Raw genomic sequence first — 26,535 nt, 5'->3', positions numbered from 1 at the left:
AGTTGGTAAGTGCGTATATACATCGAACTGCGCGGGCGCCGACTCTCTTGAATTTGTTACTAGCAGCCGCTAGCAGCTGATATTGTGATAGTCCGTGAATTGAACAAGGCAATTCGTACAGAAGCTGAGATGGCGGGTACGCTGACAAAGTTTTCCAAATCTGTGGGGCAGATTTCAAGCAAATCATCCAGTTTCGTAGCTCCAGTGTATCTATCGCAACAGAGAAACTGTAAGTACAGCGTTCTTCTGCGCATCCTTCGTCAATCAAACTCATGATGCCGCTTGCTCCAATAACGATTTTTGCTAGCATCTGGAAGCGTTGATCTGGTGACTTTTGGTAACATAGAATAGACGTTGGTTATAATTTGAGATTGACGTTTATTTCATATTAAACCCAAAACTGGGGTTCATTTTCCGCGATAATTGATCACTGTATTGTTTCCTTTGTAACAGTTTCACTGCAACTGATTTTATGAACGGTATGCATGCTGTATGTCATAATATTCTACTAGCTAAACGCTGTTCTGTATCATTAAATTATAATGAACCAAACATAGGAACAAGAAGAAGCCCATAAGTAACCTGAATCAACTTACGTGCATGTATCTCAAACCCGCCAATAATCTGAATGTTTACCACGTGGCGTTGTCCTGTAGCCGTGCTCTTGTGCACGTAAACGCAGTCGGGAAAGTGGTGGGTGTGATTGCTTTTTCTAAATTAGGTTGCGTCCGAGAGCTGAGCATAATCTGGGCTACATTGGCACTGCCACGCAGCAGAATGCTATTCTGTTGCTAAGAAGTTATTTTGCTCAACATATGTCAGGCCACGTTGCTGAATAAAGTTAGGAAGCTGCATACCGGCTCCCTTTGTTTCCATGGTAACGCATCATATTTGTTACTATTGGTTATGTACAAATTCACGTCACTTGAAAATTTACATGCCTAAAGAGGCGGGAAATTTAACAGATTGACTTAGGTTGTAAGCGTCTTATTAGGGCAACATCAAGAATTTTATGCTTATTACGATATTTTATGGTTATGTCTGAACTGATAATATTAAGCAGCGTTTAATGATAGAACTCCATGGAGTTGAGCCCTTCTTGAGAAGCCACCAGTTGCGCAGCTACTCAACAATTTCCCAACATTTTTTGGAACCGAAAGGTTCATTACGGTATTCACAAGAGCCCTCCGCTGGTCCCTATCCTGAGCCAGATCAATCCAGTCCATACCACTCCATCCTATCTCTTAAGATCCATCTTAATATTATCATCCTACCTACATTAAGGTCTTCCTAGTGACCTCTTTCTTTATGGCTTTCCCACCAAAATCATATACTCATATGCTTTCCTCTTCGCGCCCATACGTGCTACATGCCCTGCCAATCTCATCTGCCTTCACTCAGTCATTCTAATTATACCTGACAAAGCGTACAAGTTCGTTTAATGATATGGTAGGGTGAAATGAGAAGGGACACAGCCTTATCATGAAGAGTGCTATCGTCTTGGGTGTGACACCGTATAGTCCGGTACAAGTTGACCGAAGTTTCAAATAAATGTCCTGATTCCATCCTGAGTGTCAAAAAGCAAGTTTTGGTTGTTTGATTGGCCTACTCTTCGACCCTGAAAATGGAGGTAACATGTTCCACCGAAGTGGTGAAGTTTTACCGGACTGCGCTGTGTCACCCAAAAGCACAGCATTCTTCATAATCACAGGCCAAGACCATGTTACATTTGTCCATCGCGTTCCTGACCTGTTTGGATAACAAGAAAAAAACAAACTTTAATTGACGCTTGTGAGGAGGTAGGTTTAGAAGTAAACGCAGAGAAAACTAAGTATATGTTGCTGTCTCGTCACCAAAATGCAGGGCAAAATCGTGACATAAAGACAGGAAACATGTTTTGAAAATGTGGCACAGCTCAGATTCAGTTTGATTCAGGAGGAAATTAAGAGGCGACTGAACTCGGGTAATGCTTGCTACCATTCAGTTCAGAAGCTTTTGTCCTCTCGTCTGCTGTCTAAGTACAGAGATGCTGTGGGTGCCCATGAATGTCTCTCCTGCAGTCCTCTCAAGTTTTGTGGGACAAACAAAATTGATGTTCCCAAATAGAGCACACATGTCCAGGTCTGCCATTCTATTTCTATTACTGAAAAGTCCAGTTCGGTTCTTCTAAACACTTATCTGACGTCAATGAGGAAACATGTGCTGCGTCTCTGGCGATCTGTTTGTCCCGCCTTTACACTCTTGCTCCATACGTTTGGTACAGTATCGTGAGGCTGACGTTACCCTGATAAGATAATCGTCTGTCTCTTGGAAGATGCTGCTTGGCATTTCGCGTGTCACGGACGTTGGCCCCCCCCCCTCACCTTCCGCTCTGCTGACGTCACTGCTGGTATTCAGGTGGCAGTGATAAGGTGTAACAGTTTCAGTCACGTAAGTGGGAATTAACAGAATTGGAAGTACCGCTTTCAGGCCCGAAGTTCATAGTCACTACAAATGCTGCTGATCCTCGCCAGCGGAGTCTTCCTCGGGTCCAAGTCCTGCGGAAATGGCTCAGATTCGTGACTCCCCCAACCTGGAGGGTCAGGTCCCCGTATTTATACCCCCCAGGAACAGGGTGGCCCAGTTATACCCCCAGGCACTGGGTTGCCTTTTCGTCGCCTCCTACGACTCGCAGGGTTACGGTGGAGGTATTCGAGCCCGGCCTGCACACGACCGACCGGAGAAATCAGAGGAAGCCGGAGAGTCAGACCTACTTTACGACTGACGGTTTACCGCCAATCAGTTCGTCTTGGCGTCAACCCCTTGAGACTCACAATCAGAGTTCTTTATTTTGTCTACTGAACCCTTGCAGTAATAGCCCTTACGTAACAGCCTCTCTGACGGGAAAATGGGTTTGTCTCCCATGAATATGCTTGGCCTTGTCAAGTGTACGTATCGCACATACAGCGTGTTACTGGAAATGCTTCCTTGTGCACTACACACAAGTCTTCTGTCAGTACAGGCTCTGCAAAGCAGATCGTGCCTGTCTTACGTATCTTATGCTATAACAGGGAGGACTGGGGAAATAAAAAGTCAAAATCACATTGGGACTGACGGTCGGTCAGTCTTGGTGTCGAGCCCAATTTGGGGCTTGTGACCAGATATTTATTACTGTTTGACAATTGCGGTGTTATTGTGTGGCGCCCTCTCTGACGAGAGGACGGGTCTGTCTTTTGTCAGAGTCATTTGTCATAATGTAAAGGATATTTACATTTTACATGTTAAACATGCTAATAACTGAATATAAAACATATGCAGGGCCTCTGTCAGTCCAGGTTCAGTACAGCAGATTATGCCCTATTTCTAGTAGCTCCTGCTACAACGGCAGTCTAGTCACTTGAACGGTCGTATGCCTGACCGCCGCCAAGTTTAAGCTTCTTGTACTTTCTATGTCGGGCTTCTCCTTGCGCAATATTGCGAACATTTTCGTCAACATGATTTTGTATGGCTTCCGCTTGCTGCCTGCACAGTTTTGTTATATAGTCATATACGTATGAAAGTTTGAATGCCATGTGTAAATCGCGGACCGGTGTGCGCCTTGGAAAATTGCCAGTGGTGCGGAGAGCCTAGTTTTGCAGGCGCTGCAATTTCACTAGATGGGTGTCTGCCGCAAACTCCCAGGCAGGACTAGCATAAGTCATTACAGATCTAATGAGAGCTTTGTGGAGGGTCAGTTTAATGTTAGCGCTCAATCGGTCACTTTCGAATAGGGAATACAATTTAATAAATGTTCTGAAGGCCTTGGCTTCGATCATTTCTATGTACGGTTACACCAAGATATTGTACACTGTTTACAAATGGAATACTCGTATATCTTCAATTCAGTGTAAGATGAGACAGGCGGCCGACGACTGCGAGTGAAGTAGATCCCCTGAGTCTTGTCTTCATTAATTTTGATATTCCAGCGCTCACACCAGGTCTCCATTGATGTGTACGTAAGTAATGTAAGTAATACTTAAAGGTTCAGTTCGTACCTCACAGGAAATTCTACGTCTCCATAACAACGCCCAACAGGGTAGTGCTCATTAGGGAAATGATCGCTGTTTATTTTGAGAATCATACGGACCACATAAATGCACTGTGAGGGCAAAACGCAGAGTTTATGTAGTGTTCAGACACGTGCTGCTAATAATTAGGGCTGATATTTACAGGGCTATCGACGAGAGAGTACTCTGAATTTCAGAGGAAGAGATCGTGGCCTGTTTCAGTGTAATATCGGACATTTCTTCTGTGAAGGTCTGAGGCAAACTCCTAAAAGGGAGAGACTACAGGCCCTATGGAAATGCGTACAGACTCTAAGGCCAAGAAACCACTAGAAGACCTAACCCGAGGCCGGATAATACTGAAATTGATGATGAATAAATTAGGGTGTGGACTGGCTGTTGTGAATACTGTAACGAACCATCGCGTACCGTTGCAGGTGATGCCTGCTCGCGCTACTGTCAACTTCTCAAGGTCACAACCCAACCGACTCCATGGAGTCGATTTTTATCTTAAGAAGCTAATAGTCGCTTAGCCTGCCAGAAGTTTCCAGCGCTTTACGGAACCCGGCGCTTCATTTCCATGTTCACAAGAACCAGATTCTGAGCCAGATTAATCCAGACCACAGCCACACTTCTGTACGTTTAAGATTCATTTTAATATTATCTGCTCGTCTGCACCTAGGTCTTCCTAGTGTCCCTTTCCTTCAGGTGATTCTGACCAGATTTTGTATCCGTTTATCTGCCCTCCCCCTCATGACCCACCGATTAGCGGCGCACACAGTTCGTCACGCCCTCCCTCTGCGGTCCAGAGAGTCCTCGAATTTAGTCTGCTGTGTGTCTGGTCCAGTGATAAGAAGGCTTCCCGAGTTGTGCCGTGAACTGGTGTGATGGTTGCCGTGGTTTATCAGCCCCGCTATCATGGCCACGGCGTTCATTGACTCCAGTCTGCGTGAACGTGGCTCGCAAGCCGTATGCCAGAGAACCTCAGCAAATAAATGTGCTTCATGAAGACCGTAAATTTATTCTGCCATAAAAGTATCGTCTTGACCAGATGAGCGACCACCAGCGTCTGCCCGGGCGGGGGTAGGTCTGTCATCCGCCACGTGTCTCTTCTCAGTTCACAGTTTCTATAATAAAAGTAAAGCTATCCCTGTACCAGGCCGTGGAGGCCCATTGGGTTGTGAGACGTCGAGGCTCCAACATTTTCTCAGACAATCGGCCCACAGATGGCGGTGAGGTCAGCTTCACATGCCGGCCGCTCTTTACCCCAAGAAGATTCCTGGTACTCATTTCTGTTAGAGGCTGAGTCGACCCCAGGGCCATAATGCGGCTGGAAGTATTAGGTCAACTGAAAAATCCAATGACCTCGAAGGGAATCGAACCCGCGACCTTCCGGCTTGTCTCATAGTGCCTCGACCAGCTGCACTCGCGTGAACTGAAGTGGGTGTTAATGAAATAGGATGTATTGGTTGGATTCATGTGGCTCAGGATAGGACCCAGTGGCCGGCCCTTGTGAACACGGCAGGGATCTGGTTGGTTCATCCCGGCCCGTCACAATAGTAAGAGTGTAACAGATTATCAGCATAGAACACAGCGCGAACGGGTCCTGTTCCTGAAACAACGGACCCGCGACGCGGCAGACACTCAACTTCCTTTCAAGAGAGGCAGTAACAAGGGCATGAACCAAATTGGTTCCAGATTTTAGCAAAGTTTTTAAACCATACTTGTAAACAAATTAATTATAATAATTTGTAATTGTTTTAACACATTCATGCATATCGCTGTAATTGTTGAAGGCTAATATTTTATATTCATGACACTGTAATAGTACTGTATGTATGTATGTATTGATATTGACCTATCACATTGTAATAGTAGTTTCCGCATGCATTGATATGTCCTTGTGAAGATGGTCGCTCCGACCGAAACATTTCAAGGACTAAAGATTGAAAAGGAAAAAACACATTTACCAGTCACACTGGACGGCGTTGATCCTGTTAGGGCAGGGATCCTTTACATTACGTAAGAGACGGGGAATTCTCGACCAGCTGAGCAACTGTCAGTCCGTCTGCTACATGCAGCGATGTCTGCTTATCACAGCAAGTGCGTCACATCTCGTGGTGACGTGTGGCCCGTGATAACGACCAGTCAACTGCTCTCGTTGAGATAAGTAGCGCCATGACGCAGACCGGGCCTGTAATTGCCCGATAATTTGAAGAGCAGAACAAACATTGCGCTCAGATAAACACGAAAACGTCAGCCATGATAGCATAGCGTAGTGGTGATCAGCCTGGGATCCGCGATTCCTACGATGTGATGAGGTGCTGCCTGTTCAGGGCTACCGCACATCCCAGGAGGCGGTGACAGATTTGCCTGAACCAGTAAAACGTTTCCAGATTCAAACAAAAACCGCAGTGCGGTCGCAACGCCGGGGTGTGGGGGGCAAAGGTCATGTGGCCCCACGAACATTACCACTCGACAGTTGTTTCGGCTGCCGTGCGCGTTGGCATTGTCAGGTAACTGAACTGACGACGGTCTGAGGATGTGGACTGGATTCGTCTGGCTCAGGATGGGACCAGGTGGACACATTTAATGAACCTTCGGGCTTAAAGTTTCTTGACCGGCTAAGCAACTGTTAGCTTCTTAAAGAAGGACCTCTGCTCCATGGAATTTGCTACCTTTTGTGATATTTGAGATTCTCGCGCGGCAGTGATTGGAGACCACTGTCTTCTGAGTTCTGACCTGAAGATGGAGGCAGCAGGCTTCCTCGAAAAGCTTGGGATTATCTGCCGGGCTGCATGGTGTCCAATTCACACGGATTGAACTGACTCAGGTTAAAGACCAGTGTGAGGCTGATGTGATCACGGTAATGAACCTTGGGGTTCTATAAAAGGCAGGGAATTTCTTTACCAGCAGAGCCACTTTCAGGTTCTGAATAAGGACTCTGTTCCATTCAGTTTGGTTGTTGGTTTGTCTTAACCCTTCGTTTGTTTCGCTAGACACTGTGGCCTGTATCATTGTCCTGTAAATGTCAGGGTGAGGCTGAGGAGAGCCACGATAAGCTTAGAATGCATGGCTAGCTGCTACGAGTAAGAGTGACGTAAAGTACCGCGAACTGGCGTCAGTGCGGTGAACAGGTCCGGCCTGCTTTGTTGCGGCAATGTCAGTTCCAGACAGGTTCACAGCAAGATGAGGCGGCACACCGTGGCCCCGAGATTCGAACTGGGCACCTTTCTAATACAAGTGAGAACCGTTACCCGCTTTCGCCGTGTTGCTGGGTCACACCGTCTGCTAACGTGCTGGAGTGTGGAGGCGAGCGCCTCTTGGGGCTGCAGATTCGCAAGACGGTCTGTGGGGGTGGAGGCCGTCGGCGCAGAAGGTAACGGGAGGCTTGGCCCCGAGAGCGAGCCGGAGAGCACCAGACGCATCAGTACTGGGTCAGACTTGAGTAACTTAAAGCTCACAGTCAAAATTATGTCAGTCTGTCTTGGTGTCAAGCACCAATCTGGGGCCCAAATCAGATTTCTGTTACTGTCACACAGTTGCGGGTTTGTTGATGTGGGGCGCCCTGTATGACGAGATGTCGGTTCTGACTTTTACAATTGCTGCTGGCCCTCGCCAGTGCAGTCACTCTCGAGTCCCAGTCCCGCGGGACTCGTGACCACATTTTACTCTCTCAGATTCGAGACCCCCAATCTGGAGGGTCAGGTCCCCGTATTTATATCCCCCAGGAACCGTGTGGCCCGGTTATACCCCCAGGCGCCGCGTGCCCTTTTCGTTGCCTCCTACGACTCGCAGAAAGGAGGGGGAGATAAAATTCATCTAAATATTATATTCATAAAGATTCAGTCCGTACCTCACGGGAAAAACTGCTGCTCCATAGCAACGTCCAGCCGGTTGATGTTGTTTACTGTGTGGGCGAAATGTGCAGTTGTTTTAATGTTCAAGCAAGTGGTTGAAGGGGTAAAATGCAGCCCGTATCTCACACTGTGCTAACGTCGGTACAATTAGTGTCTAATGAATTGTGTGTAAGCAGACGGTCGTGGACTGACTTCAGTTATTTGAGACCTGACGTTCTCAGGGTGGTCATTACGAAGATGGACGCCTCGTGTTCTTCCTAGTGTCAATTTTTTTGCGGGTAATTATACGAAGAAGAAGAAGAATCTTTTTACCAGCAAATTGGACTTAAATTTGAGGAAGAAAGTAGTGAAATGCTACATTTGGAGCATAGCTCTGTATGGAGCTGAAACATGGACACTTAGGGCAGTAGATCAGAAACATCTGGAAAGTTTCGAAATGTGGTGTTGGAGAAGGATGGAGAAGATCAGTTGGACCGATTATGTGAGAAATGAAGAAGTGTTAATTAGAGTCAGTGAGCAGAGGAATATCCTACACGAAATAAGACAACGGAAGGCTAATTGGATTGGTCATGTTTTACGCAGAAACTGCCTTCTAAAAGAAGTTATTGAAGGAAAGATAGAGGGGCGGATAGAAGTGACAAGAAGACGTAAGAAGATGCTGGATGACCTTACGGACAGAAGAGGATACTGTCATTTGAAGGAGAAAGCTCTAGATCGCATTAAGTGGAGGAATTGTTTTGGAAGAGACTGTGGACCTGTCGTCTGACAGATTACTGATGATGATGATGATGAATTATGCGACTCAGCAGTAGCCAGGCTGTATAGAGAAAGGTGATGATGGACTGAAGATAATTTGGTAGGAAGCGGCCATGACGTCATTGAGGCACTGCTCCGGAATTCGGGTGGCGGGTGAGTAAAACTACGACAATTTTCCATCAGGACAGCTGGTATCCTGGCCGACATTCGAACCGAGCACCTCCCGAATTCAAGTCCAGAGCGTTACGCCATGCCATCCTGCTTAGCGCTACGTCGCAAATGACAGAAAGCGTCTTACTCAAAGATACGAACCCCGCCTTTTGAGTGGAGAGACAGAGGAAAACCACGAGAAGCCTCAGTCAGGATAGTCCGGTATCCGGACCGAAATATGAGCCCGGGACCTCCAGAATTCAAGGCAGGAGTCCAAGCGTTGCGTAACAACAAACAGCAAGTGTCCAATACCCTGAACTGCAAACGGACAGGAAATCCTAGACGATTTAACCGCGTCACACGAGCAGCGCGGCGGGCACACGTTCTAATTGCGTCCGGAAATGGACGCTTTGCGGCCTTGGAAGACGATTTAAACTGAGAAAGTTTGGGATGTGGCCCACGCTGCCCTCCAGCCTCTGCGATTCCGGAGATGAGGTATGTGGTTGTGACGTCAATGAGATGCTGATAAACACGCCAGCCCACCGTTTGGTCTCCAGTTTATTCGTGGCGGCACACACAAAGTGGATCCATTGGTTGTTACAACCTTATTGATGTGGAGCAATGGAAGGCATGGCTACAGTACTGATTGTTGTCAGGAGTCTTGTAGAGTTATATAGCAGGACATGGCGATTTACGCCGTGTAGTTTGGTAGAGGCCCACTGACGTTTCGGATGAACCCCCTGTCATTTTTGGCGCTGAAGAGTAAACTAAAGAAGCAAGCCGATCTATGCTTCATCTGAAACGTCTATAAACCCCTACCAGACTAAATGGCGTCACATCCAGATGGTGGTACTTTTCACAGTCATTGCCATTAGGAACCTTCAATCCAGCAATAGAGGAAATGTAGGGGCGTTGGTACATATGGAACAGAAAATGTGCGTTCCATCTCGCTTTGCAGAACTCTTGCTCGGAACATTTCTCTCCCCAATAGAACATGTATTGAGTTACGCTCGAGGTGGCTGTAGAAACGCGCTCAGGTCTTCATGTGAAGTGCCCCTTATTGTCCGATGTCAACCCAAAGTGGGATGTGTCGACAGATTTTTAATAAAATACTCCACTGTCAGATTTCTTCAATATCAATTCACAGGTTCTGCAGTTGTTGGATACTCACAGACGGGTATACATGGTGAAGCAAATAGGCGAATTTTTCGTATTTTCATTGCGAACGCTCTAAAAAAATTGAACAGTGCTAGAATATCAACGTTGACTGTACACATTTTCCAAATCCATTCTTCTGCAGTGTCCCTGTAAATAATGTTCAGTTCCTACCTCACAGGAAACATACTGTGCCTCTATTAGACCAGCCGGTTAATGCTGTTTAGGGAAAGAGTCGCTGTTTACTGTGAGAGCCATACAGAACACGCAGATACACTCTGTGGGCAGAATGCAGAGTTTTAGTATGTTCAGTCCGTACCTCACAGGAAACATACTGTGCCTCTATTAGACCAGCCGGTTAATGCTGTTTAGGGAAAGAGTCGCTGTTTACTGTGAGAGCCATACAGAACACGCAGATACACTCTGTGGGCAGAATGCAGAGTTTTAGTATGTTCAGTCCGTACCTCACAGGAAACATTACGTCTCCACTACAGAGCCCAACCGGTTAATGCTGTTTGGGGGAACAGCTGCTGTTTACTGTGAGAGCCATACAGAACACACAGATACACTCTGTGGGCAGAATGCAGAGTTTCTGTATGTTAAATCAGGTGGTACATATAGTTACCATTCAGCTTTAGAGTATTATTCAGTGGACAACCTGATAGTATGAGAGAGCTGGATGTGAGGCTGCACTTGATGTAGGAGGAGGTTACATGTTTGCATTTCCAGCACTGCTGCCTGTGAGAACACCCCCACACCCACCCCCACCCACACTGACATTGCCACATGTCCCCCACCTGGGGGAAGGGGGCAGATACACACGATGAGGTTTCCTACTGACAGTTATGAACTTTCTCGACCTGAAGTACCAGAAAGTAACTTGGTTAGGAACGTACACGTATGTGCAAATCCTAACATCCATTGAGTGGCTGTATACAACTGTATGTTCCCTGCTAAAATACAGTGGTGTCTGTAACATTACCAAATTCTGCACTCTGTATGTTTTGGATTGATGACCGTATTTGTCACACACCATACAACTTGTTACTACACTTCACAAACCACTATATGACCCTATGTCCTCTCTTCTCAGTCATCTTCAACTGCCGTCTCAAGGGACTCCCTAAACTGGCCCGACATCCTCGTTATATAGCCTCAGGATGGACCAACAAAAAGCGCCATTTCCTAACAATTCCTCCGGTGTTACAGAGCTATGTTTACCTTGCCATTGCATAGAAACGACAGTTCTTTTCTGACAGTAAGCAGCAATTGTTTTCCTAAATGTCATAAACTGGTTTGACTTTGTAATGGAGGTACAGTGTGTTTTCTGTGTGCTAAGAATTTAATTTTTAAATATTATTGAGATGAACTTCTTGCTTCTAACGGTTAAAAGTGACTTAAATGTAAATGGATGGAAAATGTGCTGTCCTTGGTTCAGGTACAGGAGAGATGGCAGCACTTATTGGCTTTGCAAACAGCACAAATTTACAAGTAGATCAGAATGCCTCTGCCACACAGTCTTACACAACTGCAAGGACACAGAATTATGCAATCTTCACAAGCAGCAGTTAGGTTATCTCAGGTTGCTAGAAAATAACATGATCCAACCTTTGCAGGCTGACATGCAATGCATGATAGTCTGATCAAATATGAGAACAATGATGGTACCAAGACAACTTGAGGTTAACTCACTCACTTACTTACTGCATGGAGCTGAGACACTAAAAGCTGCACAGATACTCAATCAGATTTTTCCAGCATTTTGTGGAACACCAAGCCTCAGTACCAAGTTCACAAGAGCTCACTACTGGTCCCTGTTTTGAAACAGATGTTTCAAGAGCATGCCTATCCCGTTGCTTTAATGTCCATTTTAGTATTATCCCCCATGTATGCCCAGGTCTCCCTGTAACAGTACAAACAAGTTAGTTTTAGATCCAAACGTCATACCAAAGGAAAATGTCTTACATAATAGCCAACGATTTTTATTTCTTCAAGTTTTTCCCTCTGTGTTATTTTTAGAATTCTTTCACTATTGCAGACTTTACAGCATTGAATGATGGATGGATGGATGGATGATGAATTTCATGAAGGATTAAGAAGGAATTGGTCATAATCTAAATGAGGTACTATCTTGGCGTTTGCCTGGAGGAACTGATGAAAATCATGAAAAACCTTAGTCAGGATAGCCTGCATCCCAGCCAAAATTTAAACCGAGTCTCTCCCAAATGCTGCCGCTAGACCAACGTGTTCAGCATTTCTGATCAGACCACAAAGATATACCAGCTTATAAGTGCTTCCAAGCATTTATGATCGGAATTTCTCCCATGGTACTCACAGGAGACTCCTGTGTTTACATTGTGTCATCCTGGGGCACTTAAACTGAACAGATGCGGTACTGATATTGTTTCAGATGCAGCCCAGCGTGTGGTTGCCAAGAACCCTGTGGTGGAGATGGACGGTGACGAGATGACGCGTATCATATGGGCCAGGATCAAGGAGAGGCTCATCTTCCCTTATGTTAAGGTACAGGTTGGCGCCATAGCAGGTGGATGGGGGCTGAATTAATGAAAGTGGGTGAAGAAGTTGTGCGGCATCCTACCTGGTCCCACGCAGTTAATAAGCTCTAAAAGTCACCTGCTTTACCATTCCGAAACTCCACATTTTGCCCATGAGGTGTATTCATGTGTTCCATATGGTTCTCACAATAAACAATGATTATTTCCCCAGACAACATTAAATGGGTGATCTTTGTAATGGAGATGTAATGTGTTTCCTGTGAGGTATGAACCAAATCTTTATGTTTTATTCAGAAGAGCTTCAGGGCATTAACATAGCTGATGTGACTATCCAAACAGTACAGGGAGATGTCTGTGAAGTTCTGTGTGTGTTGTATCATCAGTCTGTCAGGTCCGGTTGCTTTGCTTTCATATCCTTGCAACCTGTACTGCTATTTCAGACTAAGAGACCATATGTCAGAACCATCCAAAAACATGGGCAGAGTATAACTGTATTTCGTTTGCTGTACCCTAGATTGAAAGTCTATACTATGACTTGGGTCTGCCCTACCGCGATGCCACCGAAGACCAAGTGACCATAGATGCAGCATATGCCATCCTGAAGCACAACGTGGGCATCAAGTGTGCCACCATTACACCTGATGAAGCTCGGGTTGAAGGTAAATATTTGATGTTTACCACAGGAAGTAATAAGGGACATGTCTTCACCCCAAGTGTACTCATTGCATTCCTAAACGGAGCTCGCTTTTCTGCTGAGAATGCAAAGTGTTGAAGATATTTGGACATCAGAAATAGCAGATGTCCTAGCAGTGAGTAGACCTATGTAATGAGGAGTTTCATAATTCATAATATTGTTAGGGTAATCATATTGAGGAATATGAGATGGGTAGGGCATATAGCACACATGAGAGAAGTAATAAATACAAAATTATAGTGGAAAACCATGCTGGAAGGAGTTGCTTGGCAGACATAGGCATAGACGGGAGGATAATATTCGTATGTGTATTAGTGACTAAAGACAGGGTTCAGATTGGTAATTGGATTTGTTAACCACCTACAGGTTGTGACTACAAATAATTAATATATTATTGCTGATTTATACAATTTACAATCGCTCCACACTCATCTTCTCAGTCTATTCCCACTGGTCCCCACTATCCACTTCCTGGCAATGGATTTATGACACAGAACATGTGAAAGTGTCACTAAATCACACACTCCCAAGATCTCTGTACTACTGCATGTGGAAGCGTAGTTGGTTGAGGCACTGTGCTGCAAGTGGGAAGGTCGCAGGTTCGAGTCCTGATGAGGTGGATCTTTTCAATTTACCTAATCCTTCCAGCACACTATGTCCCTGGGGTCAAGTCAGCCTCTAACAGAAATGAGTACCAGGAATATTCTTGGGGGTAAAGAGCAACCGGCACGTAAGGCTGACAACCTTACTGCCATCTGTGATGGGAGACTCAACCTCTCACAACCCTATGGGCCTTCACAGCCTGTTACAGGGATAACTTTCCCTTTTTTTATACTGAACACATAAAGTCTGCAAATCACACGTTAAGTCTTCACAGGCTGACTTCTTGTACTCTTCTGTACTCCTCAAGCATACTGCTTGCTTGCTGTACTCCTTCAGCTTACCGTTATACTCGGCCACTCACTGCTCACTTATATAGGCAGACCTACAGAAAACACACCACATGATCACTATCCAGCCAGTCCATTGGCACTCTGGCTGGAACTAAAGAAAACACTTGTCACATGATTTCTAAGCACTGCACAGACACAAAGAAAACACTGCTGCTGTATTGTTTGGCGTGTGTGTGTGTGTGTGTTTTGCAGGCATTGTTTGACATTGGATACATGTGTCTCATATAATGGGCCAGTGGTGGGCTCTTATGCACACAAATGAATTTATGGGTGGCATAAACAGTGAGGAATTTCTTAATTAGCAGAGTGAGTGTCAGCTTCTTAAGGGCCCTGCCTATATGGATTTGTTTGTTTGTTGTAAAGCTGTCTTAGTTTGAGGTTACTGGTTTCATGGTCACAGCTCACCCACTGAACACCAGGAGACACCAAGCAATAGAAAATCTGGCTGAGTAATTTTGGTGCAGTTATAGTGAATATTCGTATAATAATATTGTATTGTAGCATCCTGTTGAACTCTTCTCAAGAACAGGAACTCAGCAGGAAGAAGCATGACGTTCTCACTACAACACACGTGCACATCCCAAGGACCTACACATGTAAGAGCAGCTACAACAGAAGGCAGCAGTTTCCCTGTTAGATATAGTCTAACACCTGATGATGGCCATATTCGCCAAAACATGTTGTGACCCCTTTAAATTTTAAATTTTAAACTTTTTTAAGTTAATAAATAGTTGCACAGAAGACTGTAAAATAAGATTTCTAATAAAAAAGAATGTATTTATACTTACCTGCAGAAGATGTGGTTTCAAATCTTGGCTGGGATCCTGGCAATCCTGAAGGACAACTTTTGTGGTTCTCCTCAGTGACCCAGGGCAGGTACTTGAATAGGACCTCTAAATACAACATCCATTTCATATCCTGACTTAATCACCATTCATAATCGCTTCCCCGTGTCATTCTCCTATTATAAATAATCTCTGTAACTGAATCAGCTTTGCTGAAAAAACTGAGAATCATTAAGACAGCAGTCTTCTGTGGTATGACACCATGTGGTCTGGTAGACAGGTACCCATGTTTCGGGTGAATGTGCTACCTCTGTCTTCAAGATAAAAAGGCCTTTTTGCCCTGGAAATATGGATTTCTGCAACAAATAAAATTATGATATGATAAATTAGAGGCAGGAGAATCCTCTAATTGTAGTATCTATATACTAGGTTACGTGGCGTCACACCCCAGAAGACTGTAATTTAAATATTCACTACTTTGTAAGCCTCAGATAGCAACCCTCTAACAAGTCAGTGAACTAATCAGGCAGTGGATGGCTGTCCATTCAGCACATATAAGGCTTTCAGATAGCTAAAATGTTGCTGGTTTATTTGAGACCATCATGTTGTCAAAGCCATTGGTTACTTCAGCATGTCACATGAGTTCAGACTAGATATTTCTGTGATGCATCTGCAATTCTTTCTTATCTGGTAATAGGGGATTTTAAACACCCTGCTGTTGTGTGTACTTGCAGCCCTGGCTGCTTACAGGGGAGAGCAAATAGAAAATGAAAACCGAATAAAGAAGGAAACATCATATATTAACACCAAAAATTAAAAAAAATAATTAAATATATTTTATCCTGAATACTCCAGGGAAATCCTTAGAAAAAATGTTGACAGCTTACATGTAAGTTTGCAAGCAAATTTTCTGGCTTCCTCTCTACCCCCACCCTGGAGGAAGTCCTGACAGCAGCCATGTCTGTAGCTTGATATCAACTCAGGGTTAACAGCATCAGTATTGGAGAGCTGCTCACGTTGACCCCCCATCACTGCTACAGTAGCGCAACACACAGTGACTAGAGGAACAACTGCACTTTTTGCAGAGTTCAAACTAAAGAAGATGTGGCTCAGCCCCAATGGGACTATCCGAAACATCCTGGGTGGCACCGTGTTCAGGGAGCCAATCATCTGCAAGACAATCCCTAGGCTGGTGCCTGGTTGGTCCAAAGCTATCATCATTGGACGTCACGCATTCGGAGATCAGTACAAAGCAACTGACATCGTGGTACCTGGTCCGGGGAAGGTGAGTGGAACAAGTAACAGATACTGGTCACTGACTTCAGTCACAGTGATCATTGTCTTGCATCACAAAGTTAGCTTGTAAACATGTGAGGAAGACAAATGGCTTCGCTGTAACTGTATGAAATTTTAATATCATTTACAATTATCTGAGGGTGCAATAGTATGGATTTCATTGATCTGGCTCAGGATAGGGACCGGTGGAGGGCTCCTGTGAACACGGTAATGAACTTCCAGGTTCCAAAAATGTTGGGAAGTTCTTGAATAGCTGCACAACTGGCAGCTTCTTAAGAAGGGCTCAGCTCCAAGAACTTAGTTAGTTACAATTTGCTGTTTCATAGACAAATACACTACACAATGTCAGACATCCTATCTCTATAGAGCTGAGGTTCTCACAGAGGCGGTAGTGAAGAGTATTGTCTTCTGGCATGTTACGCTCTGTAGCATGGTAGACATTTACTGATGTACTTCTATACTGTCTGTAAACTACCAGACTACATTGGTAAACAATGCAGAAGACTTATATTTCATTGTACATTCACTCATCAAATTGTATTTCAAACAGATATTGTAGTTCTTAAAGAGATCTCCATTCTATGTAAGTGATTAAGTTTAATCTGAATCTCAAGGTCAAGTGGTTAACTTTCCTGTATCATACGCAAGGTCCCATGTTCAAATCTTGGCTCAAAAACTGTCTATCCTGACTGAGAAATGTTTAGTTTTCCTCAGTCTTCCCACACCAATGCCAGTACCTCAACTGACACTGTGACATACACATTCTGTCAGATTATTTACTAATTGCTCTACCAACCTAGTGACAGCAGTAAACAAACTGTACATGAAGTAAGCCATTAAAACATAATTAAGGGAATTTTCCAACAAAAGCTGCACAAACATGCTGAATTATCTGTCTGCAGGTGGAGCTGGTGTTTACACCCCAGGGTGGTGGACAGAAGCAGAGGATGGAGGTGTATGACTTCAAGGGTCCCGGTGTCTCTATAGGAATGTTCAACACAGATGAATCTATCAAGGCATTCGCCCACTCCAGCCTGCAGGTAAAGCAGAGGGGTTATGTAAATTGATAAAAACTTAGTGCAAGCATTAAGTATATATACCATCTCCTGCAGCATTATGATATAATGGATTTTGCTCACACAATATATGTATATTTGTGTGTTCCATATGATTCTCAGAAATATATAGATTATTTCACTGATCTGCATTAACAAATTTATGTTTATAGTGGAGACACGTTGGGTATTCTCTGAGGTAGGAATGGAATTTTTAAATATTTAGTTGAGCTTCAGTCTTCAGAGAATGAAATGGTAACATAAGTGACTACAGAATGTGGATTGAACAGTGAGTGGGATGGCACAAGACAGGCTGCCTCAAGGTCTGCACCATTAGACAAAAGAAATATTTCTGTGCTGAAGAGAGGACAGTCCGGTGCTTAAATGTAGCTATAATGGACAAATTACAGCTTAATCATTTGAAGCATGAAGTTCAGCTAAATGAATAATACTTAAAACATACACTTCCCAGCTCACAGTAAAAACACAGCATCCCCAGGACAAGACCCATCCAGTTGACACTGCTTAGGGAAATAATCATAGTTTACTCTGAGGCTCATATGAAAGGCATAAATACACTATGCACGAAAATTCTTTGCTATAAACAGCTCACCATTGCATTCTGAGAGTAATGCATCTCTGTTGTGTTCCAGCTGGCACTACAGAAGAAATGGCCACTGTACCTGTCCACAAAAAACACTGTTCTGAAAAAGTATGATGGTCGCTTCAAGGACATCTTCCAGGAGATCTATGAAAGGTAACTTTATGGTGCCTTCAGTACAGATTGTTCAACTTGAGATTTGGTTTCCCCACAGCACTCAAGGTTCATGTTGTGAGCCTCTGGGTTTTAACACCATATGTATGAGCTGGTGGGTGGGTACCAGTGTTTCAGAGGAACATACTGCTTCCATCTTCAAGGTTGAGGATGGAGGCAGCAGGTTACCCAAGACTACATGGTGTTATGTAAAAACTAATAAGGTACCGCTATCCCTGTAACAGACTGTGGAGGCCCATAAGGTGAGGCTGTCAGCCTTACCTGCCAGCCGTCCTTTACCCCCGGGAAGATTCCTTATACTCATTTCCATTAGAGGCTGAGTCGACCCTAGGGCCATAGTGTTGGTGGAAGGATTAGGTCGATTGAAAAGTCCAATGACCTCAACAGGAACTGAACCCGCTACCTTCTGGCTTGTAGCATAGTACCTCATCTAATTATGCTACTGCATGCCTCCAGTGTTATAACATATAAGACTCCAATATGAACATTCTGTCAAATTTCATCACATAATTAATGGAACCTGGTTTTAGCTGTGAATTTTCATTTTCTTATATGTGGTAGATGATGGCAATGAAAAATACTGTTACTAAAATCTTAAATCAACAACACAGGTATAAAATTTGACCGTGAGTACTGTTACCTTCTCAAAGGCAACTCTTATGCATGGGATTAGTTAGTTAGTCTGTCAGTGAGAGGAAATCCACCCACTGGTTACCAGTGGCAATAAGAGTAGATGCCTGTTAACTGCATCTAGCTACTGGGAGTTGCTGAATCAAGCGACTGGCCAACTTGGCAAAGAAATTGTGCATTTTCTGATCTTCACTTAGTGATTCAAGGAGCAAGTAGACTACACTGAGATGTGCAGAACATTGCAGTTCAGTGAGCAACACTTCTGCGACATATCAGGGAGACTTCTGGTTCACATCATCTCGTCCTGGAGACTAGCTATCCTGGCAGTTTCTTTTGTGGTTTTTCTCAGACCTTCCATTCAAATGGCAGGATAATGCCTCAAATTACACCATGACCACTTCCTTCCACAACCTAGCCAAATTAATTACTCACTGAGAAGCCTCTCATTTGATGCTGTATAAGCCGATATATCGAAAGTGTCATTAATTGACTAAAGGAGTCACTCTGCTCCATGCTATGCATAATTTCTGCAGCAGAATTCCACCTGAAATTGGTATTGGTCATTTGTCTGCAGAGACTACAGGAAGCAGTTTGAGGATGCCAAAATCTGGTACGAGCATAGACTTATTGATGACATGGTAGCACAGGCACTCAAGTCAAGTGGCGGTTTCGTGTGGGCTTGCAAGAACTATGACGGCGATGTGCAGTCTGACATCGTCGCACAAGGATATGGTGTGTATTGTACACATGATGATGATATGCCTCAGAATATTGTTCTCCAGACAGCATCACCATTTTTTGACCTGTCCTGTTCCATTTCCTTCTACACAGTTGCTGTGTGAATCAGGACATGCCTGAATATGTATTCTAGGTGACACTGAGTTTTAAGATTTTCTAGTTAAGTATTTCTGTAGTATATTTTTATTTTGTCCTTCTAGGATCACTTGGGCTCATGACATCAGTTCTGATGTGTCCAGATGGGAAAACAATTGAGTCAGAAGCTGCCCATGGTACAGTGACCAGACATTACAGGTAAGCATGTCACATTGCAGTGTTGTTGTGTCACACCCTTCTCACTGGACTGTCAGAGCCACTTGCATGCATAACATTTTTGGGTACTGAGACCCTGTTCAATGAGTGGCTTCAGTGGTTAGTTGGTTGACTGTGGACATAAAATACACACTTTCTGAACCTTAGAAAAACATCTGGTACATATATGTTTACAAGGGTTACAGTAATGTCCACAGTATTACTCTCAGAATTCAGATGGTAGTTAAAGTAGCCATTGTATTTTAAAGTGTTCAACCAATAGCAGCCAACACAGCTGAAGTGTGCACATAACTGAACACTGTACACACTAACCCCTGTGTTTACAGGCAACACCAGAAGGGACTTCCCACATCTACCAATCCCATTGCTTCAATCTTTGCATGGACACGGGGACTGTCACACAGGGCGAAGCTCGACGGTACACCAGAGCTCGACAGGTAAATGCAACATATGTTTGTAACAGGTGTACACTTTGTTAGAGTATCACACTACATGTGATCCCTCTGTCAAATATTAAACATGAAGGTGATAACAAATGTGTACAAACCTGTAGAGATGAAACTGCAGGCAAGAGACCTGGCTGTACAGTTGGGGAGATAATATTAAGATGGATCTTAAAGAAATGAGACTTGTGGTGTAGAATATATTCATCTGGCTCAGGACAGGATTCAACAGCAAGCTCTCGTGAACACAGTAAAGAACCGTTTTCCCTGTGCTTGACTAATTAAGCGCTACGCCATGAATGCGTATGGGGGAGTGGATATATAGATCCACATTTTCTTGACCTTGGCACTAGCTGGAGGTGAGTGGTCATCTTCATGCCCCAACCACTTTACCTCTGGGGAAAGAGCCCCCATTACCCATTGGATAGGAGGTTGGGTGGACTCTAGAGCCAGTGTGGATGATTTGGAGAAGAGAAAATTCTTGACCTTACCAGGACTCAGAATTCCAACCCCTTGGTCGTCCAGCCTGTAGCTAGTCCCCATACCAACTATGCTATCCCAGCTCCTAAAGAACCTGTGAGTTACATAAATGGTTAGAACAGCCCGTACCCAGTTCTTTTGATAGAGTAATTTGACGTAACTTATTTTGTATGTCATCAATTTGATTGCAATGCATTCGGTGTAACAGTGCACAGGTTTCCTGAATCCATCAGAATGATATACGCATATTTAAGGCTTTTCACTGCTTCTTAGATCCCCTCTCTCAGAGGCTGATGCTCATTTCAGAAGCAAATGCTGATTCTTTGGTCCACTCGGTTATCCTTCCCAATCTGCATCCTAATTTCGGAACACAAAATTACGAAAAACTCTCGTTCACTGTCCTTGGAATCTTTTGGTTCACATAAAAACAGCACACATTAAGTAGGACCTATCGAAGGAATGTCCAGGCATCTGGATCATATCTGCTCATTTTACAACCCACTGAATATATGAGGGGCAGTCAGATGAAAACGGGTCAGAAGCCAAAACATATTAAGAGCATTTTTTACCTCAAAACTAATCTCCAAAACTGTTAATACATTTTCCCACTGGGAGATAAGATGGTCAATCCCATCCTTGGAAAAGCTTGTGGGCTGTCCACAGAACCACATCTTTACCCAGCCACACACATCTTCATCTGATGCAAACCGATGTCCATGAATGTCTCTCTTTAGGTCTCCAAAAATGTGAAAATCACATGGGGAGAGATCTGGGCTGTAGGGGGGGATGTTGAAGCACTTCCCAACCAAATCTCTGTAGCGCATTCCTCGCAGAGTTGGCAGTGTGGCGGCGCGCATTATCATGAAGAAGGATACTGCCGTTCGGTAGCATTCCCGGGCGTTTTGACTTTATGGCATGTCTCAGTTTCTGCAAAGTGTCTTCATAGCGCTGTGCACTGACTGTGGCCCCATGCTCGAGAAATTCAACAAGCAGAGGGCCCTTGCAGTCGAAGAAGAACATTATCACTTTACCGGAACTTGTGTGTATGGCTTTGGATTCCTTCAGAGGGGGACAATTTACGTGTTTCCACTGTTGGCTCTGCCATTTGCTCTTGGGTTCAAAATGGTGGCACCAAGTTTCGTCCCCAGTGGCAATACGGGGCAGAAAAACATACTCTTCCTCACGGTATCGTTGCAAGTGACCCAGTGATGCAGCCATTCTCTGAGTCTTCTGTTCCTCCGTGAGTTGATGTGGAACCCACTGCATGCAGATTCTGCAGTACAGCAGGTGTTTTGTCACAGTGGTGTGTATGGAACCGTGACTTATTCCCATCAAAAGACTAATTTCTTTCACAGTGATCCATCGGTTACATAAATATTCATATACAAAGTCAGTGAAAATAACTTGCAAATTGATGACAAACATTGACACACATAACCCACTGCAGGAAATGAACACCAGTTAGCAGCACACATGCCCTACATCTATATAAAAAACAAAGCCAACACATCAACAAAAACATGAGTAACATCACAACTGCAGAGAGAGAACAACAGAATATACATAAAATATTTATCTTATAAATATAACCCATTACATATTACAGATACATCAGACACGTGCATAACAACAGCATGGTAATCTAAAATAACCTAAAATATTTTAGAAGCATTTTATATCAAAATGAAAAGCAGAAAAGTGTAACAACAGAGCAGGAGGTTTCTTCAATCCTATGTCTTATAGAGCTTATGATGGCCAGCGAGGTTGAAACATGTAGCGTTGTATCACGAGAGACGAACACGTTGAAGTGTGAATATCAGTGTATGGACACAGTTGCACAAAGACAGCAAGGGAGAGCATGAGGTTAGAATACGCAGTGTAACAGGTTGCTGCAGTTCACTGTACCTCCATCTGTCATCAGCATGGGAGATTGCTGGAAGTATGTTACATTAGAGGTGAAATGAAGTGCATCCAAGGCCAAGCTCTGTCCCAGTCTGACTGTCCATTATTAATATTTTGATGGCTTCACTGCAGCACCCGTGCGATTTGCCTTACGCTGTCAATAACTTCAGACACATGTCTGGCATGTGACAGGGATACTCAGCTGTGGGTGTGCTGGACCCAGTTTGTGTCCCTTCATCCAGGCTCGTACCTATAGATTCAGACGGAACAGATGAAAATAGTTAGCCTGGAAGGAAGCTCTTTTTGTCATTTTGGAACACGGGTTAATAGAAGTTTTGGCAGTTGAACGTGCAGACCGGCAGAAGAATTTCTAGCAGCACACCCTTAGCCCACGCCTCACGTTGACACCAACAGCAAAGTAACTGACAAGATTATGTTCCTCTGGGAAGCGGTATTACCTAGCCTGTCTTCAAACAAGGTTGCACATAGGGTGTTCTCTAAAATGTTGGTACCTTTCTACTGGACTACTGACGTCACATCTCAGATGAGCATCATCTTGATAACCTCAGCACTGTGAGGTTTCTGTTCACATTGCAACTTCCTTGTTACACCCTGTACATTGCTCAGGGCCTGCTGCATATGGTTCAGGTGTATCTGTTGACACATTTCAGCATGATTCTGGGTTATGACATCTGTAGATTTGGGGAGAGCAGGTACATCCAAAACATTGGTACCTGTCCACCAGAGTACACAGCATAACAACGTCCCAGAAAACTATCATAATAAACCGTATCATCTAGCATGCGGTTACCAACATTTGAAGCAACATACTGCCTCCATCTTCAGGTTGGCAGTGAATATGGAGGCAGTATATCCATCTGAAACATTGGTACCCACATACACATTGCATACTACTGTAACGTAAAAGACCACAATATTAAATCTTCATTGCTGTCAAACCCTAAAATATCTTAAATCTTTGGTTGTATTCATGTGAAATGTTATGATTGCAATGAAAATAAATTGCAGAACCCTGTTTACCAAATGCAGTGCACATCACCTCACCGCACATACTGTAGTGAAACCAGTTTGGTCAGTTTCAGTTTGCAGTTTCTCTCGTGTACAGGTTCGCACTAAACTTGGAAGAGGCTTGCATAGAATGTGTGGATGGAGGGAAGATGACCAAGGATCTTGCAGGATGTATACATGGACTTCCCAATGTTAAGGAGGGAATGTACCTCAACACAGACGACTTCCTGGAAGCAATTGCCGAGCAGCTCAACAGGAAGGTATCAAAGTGATCAAGAGGATGTTAGGCACAGAGGATCATTCCAAGCAAGAAGCAGCTGGAGTCACAGAACAACCTGCACATTCACATACTGAAACCAGTGTGAAGATAGAGATCAGAATGACTGTATACAGATGACATGTAACTTAATTGTAATTTATAAGTAATAGTTTTGTTGTGTTCCTTTGAGTTTCTAGAAGCTTACTGAATGAAAGCTGTCAGTTGAAAGCTCCTGATGTGTGACACTCCTAGAGAACTATCTCCATATGTTCATTTATCCTAGTTTGCAGTGTAAATCACTACAAGCAAAAGTAGCCATTCCTTGCGCGGGATATAGTCACTTTCCTTGTCAATGTCTCAGTGTGTAATATCAAAAACTTTTAAAGAAGTAATAACACTCAGACTGAGAAATTAAAGTTTGGTGATGTAATTAGGAAGAGAACACTGGGAATGAGGGTTCAGATCACACCCAAAGACATTACTGTAGTGCTTGTGCATCCCTGTGACAGCCATGCCTGCTGTAAATATTGGCAACAATATGGAATAAATTTCATAATAGTCTTGGGTGTTCTTCAGAGTTTTAGCTACTAAATGTTGTAGTACTGGCAAGGAAAACAACCATATCTGGGCAAAGGACAAGTACATCTTCTGGTGATGCATAAATCACTTGCACAGTTTCTTCTGGTTCCAGTTTACAGACCTGCAGTCCACATGATCCTGAAGAGTATTCAAAATTCCACATAGAAATGTTGGCAATTTGTCTTTTAACCCTTTCACTGTTGGTGAAAAGTCTTACCAGGCAGCTGAACTTAAATCAATACTCATCACAATCTCAGTGTCTAAACATGCAGTCAGTATTTCATATATTTGTTTTCACTGTTATATCTCGCATTTGTGGTTACAACAGTCTATGTCTTAGCTCTAAATATCTGTCCATTGTTTTAGAAATGAAATCAATATTACAGCATTTACATCTCACACCTCACTACTGATCTGCAAAATACACATACTATAGATAAAGATACAAAAATATGCTCCTCTGATATTTCCAACATGCATACAAACAAGCAAAAAATGTTACAATCATAATACGAAACGTAAACAATCAGAATGCAAAACAAAACAAAATTACAGAAATAGTAAACATAACACATACTCTATTATCACAAAATTACTTTCAACTTACTAACGGCTTCTACAGACAAGAGGGGTTAGCATTCTTCATACCAGTATTCCCCAGAACACAATGACATATACATATGTAACATCATTAGAAAACACAAGATAATACGATATTTCAGATATTTGGATGATATTCTAATAATATACACTGAAAAGCTTTCAGACATAAACCACACATTACAAGGATTCAACAGTATTCAACCAAACCTGTTCACCACAGAAAAAGAAACAAACAACAAAATAAAAATTTTTAGACATCACAATATGAAAAAAAGAAAACAGCATACTTTCAGCATATACCAAATACCAGCATTCACAAACAATAATACCCAGCACATCATGTTATCCATTACAGCACAAACTGTCCACTATAAATTTCATGATCAGAGGACTTAGTACTTACCCCATGAAGAGACAAGGCAAGAACAGAGAAACAACACAACAAAACATGTATTGCAACAAAAACAAAAATACACCAAACCGACATCACTCCAAAACAAACACCCATGAACAAAACAAATGGATAACGTTTATATGTATTGGACATGAAACTAAACAAATCATAAAAATATTCAAAGACCCTAACACAAAAATAACATTAAAAACCACAAATACCATCATACAAAATATTTACAACAAAAAACCACAGAAGAGCAAAAGGCATGACACTAGCGCAGTATATGAACTGAAATGTTTAGATTGCCCTTTACAACATATAGGTCAAACAAGATTATTTTTCCAAACCAGATACAACAAACATGCACATACAGTAACACATAAAAAAGACACATCCACCTATGAACAAAACATGTTCAACGCAGGTCACATGGAAAAATACAGAATACTATGGAGATGATACAAATAGCAAGAAGAAGCAAATACATCGACTCCAAAACAAACTCTTTGATTTTAGTCCACAAGCGAACTATACCGACTGAGCGACCGCCACTTGTCGGCGAAGTTTAGTGCCAACTTTTGCAGATAGAGGGTGTCACGTGGTCAGTGCATCAAATCCCCATGGCTGTTAATTTCGGTTTCCTAGACCGGAGCTGCTATTTCCTTGAAATAGCTCCTCAATTATCACGAGGCTGAGTGCACTCCGTTCCAGACCCACTACTTCTCAGAAAAAATGTGGTAGCGCCGGGAATCGAACCCAGACCTCTGGATACATGGACAGGTCAGACAAATTTCATATCTACTGCACATGACATGAAACAACTAATGAATGAAATAGTATTTGACCTTCAAAATCCAATGTTTGATAAGCTATACAAATATCATATTAACAAGTTAACACCATCCCATTGGATGGGACACTATAAAACACATAGACACCAGACTTGCTAACATCAGTTTCACAACCATCACATACAAGACACAACACTCCACCCAAATACAAGGTAAGAAACAGTTCTAATACCAGATCTCAGCATTTAACTCCAAGATCATGCAGTTATGTATTAAAGAAGCACCATATTCTCAGGAACACAAACATGTACATACAAGCCAACAGAACATACACTACATCAGTAGCAGGTAACAA

General features: G+C 43.3%; 2 protein-coding genes across 2 annotated transcripts in view; one reads left to right on the top strand and one right to left on the bottom strand.

The window, feature by feature from the left end:
- Window positions 1-695, bottom strand: part of LOC111865491 (NAD(P) transhydrogenase, mitochondrial) — a 46,512-nt gene extending 45,817 nt beyond the window's left edge. The window contains exon 1 of the mRNA XM_023853579.2: window positions 597-695. Within this exon, the coding sequence (XP_023709347.1) occupies window positions 597-602 (6 nt within the window). The 5' untranslated portion in view covers window positions 603-695. The remainder of the gene's footprint in view (window positions 1-596) is intronic.
- On the top strand, window positions 41-25,582 carry LOC111865492 (isocitrate dehydrogenase [NADP], mitochondrial). The gene is made up of 10 exons (XM_023853584.2): window positions 41-229; window positions 12,354-12,466; window positions 12,974-13,118; window positions 15,977-16,176; window positions 17,090-17,227; window positions 17,896-17,999; window positions 19,222-19,379; window positions 19,586-19,679; window positions 20,024-20,134; window positions 23,649-25,582. Exons 1-10 carry the CDS (start codon window positions 130-132, stop codon window positions 23,821-23,823), a joined length of 1,338 nt encoding a protein of 445 aa, XP_023709352.1. The 5' UTR covers window positions 41-129; the 3' UTR covers window positions 23,824-25,582.
- The last annotated feature ends 953 nt before the right edge of the window (window positions 25,583-26,535 follow it).

This window comes from Cryptotermes secundus, unplaced genomic scaffold (assembly GCF_002891405.2).
Source record: "Cryptotermes secundus unplaced genomic scaffold, Csec_1.0 scaffold454, whole genome shotgun sequence".
NCBI lineage: Eukaryota > Metazoa > Arthropoda > Insecta > Blattodea > Kalotermitidae > Cryptotermes > Cryptotermes secundus.
The sequence above is the reverse complement of the archived record's forward strand: the minus strand, read 5'-3'. Positions and strand labels throughout refer to the sequence as shown.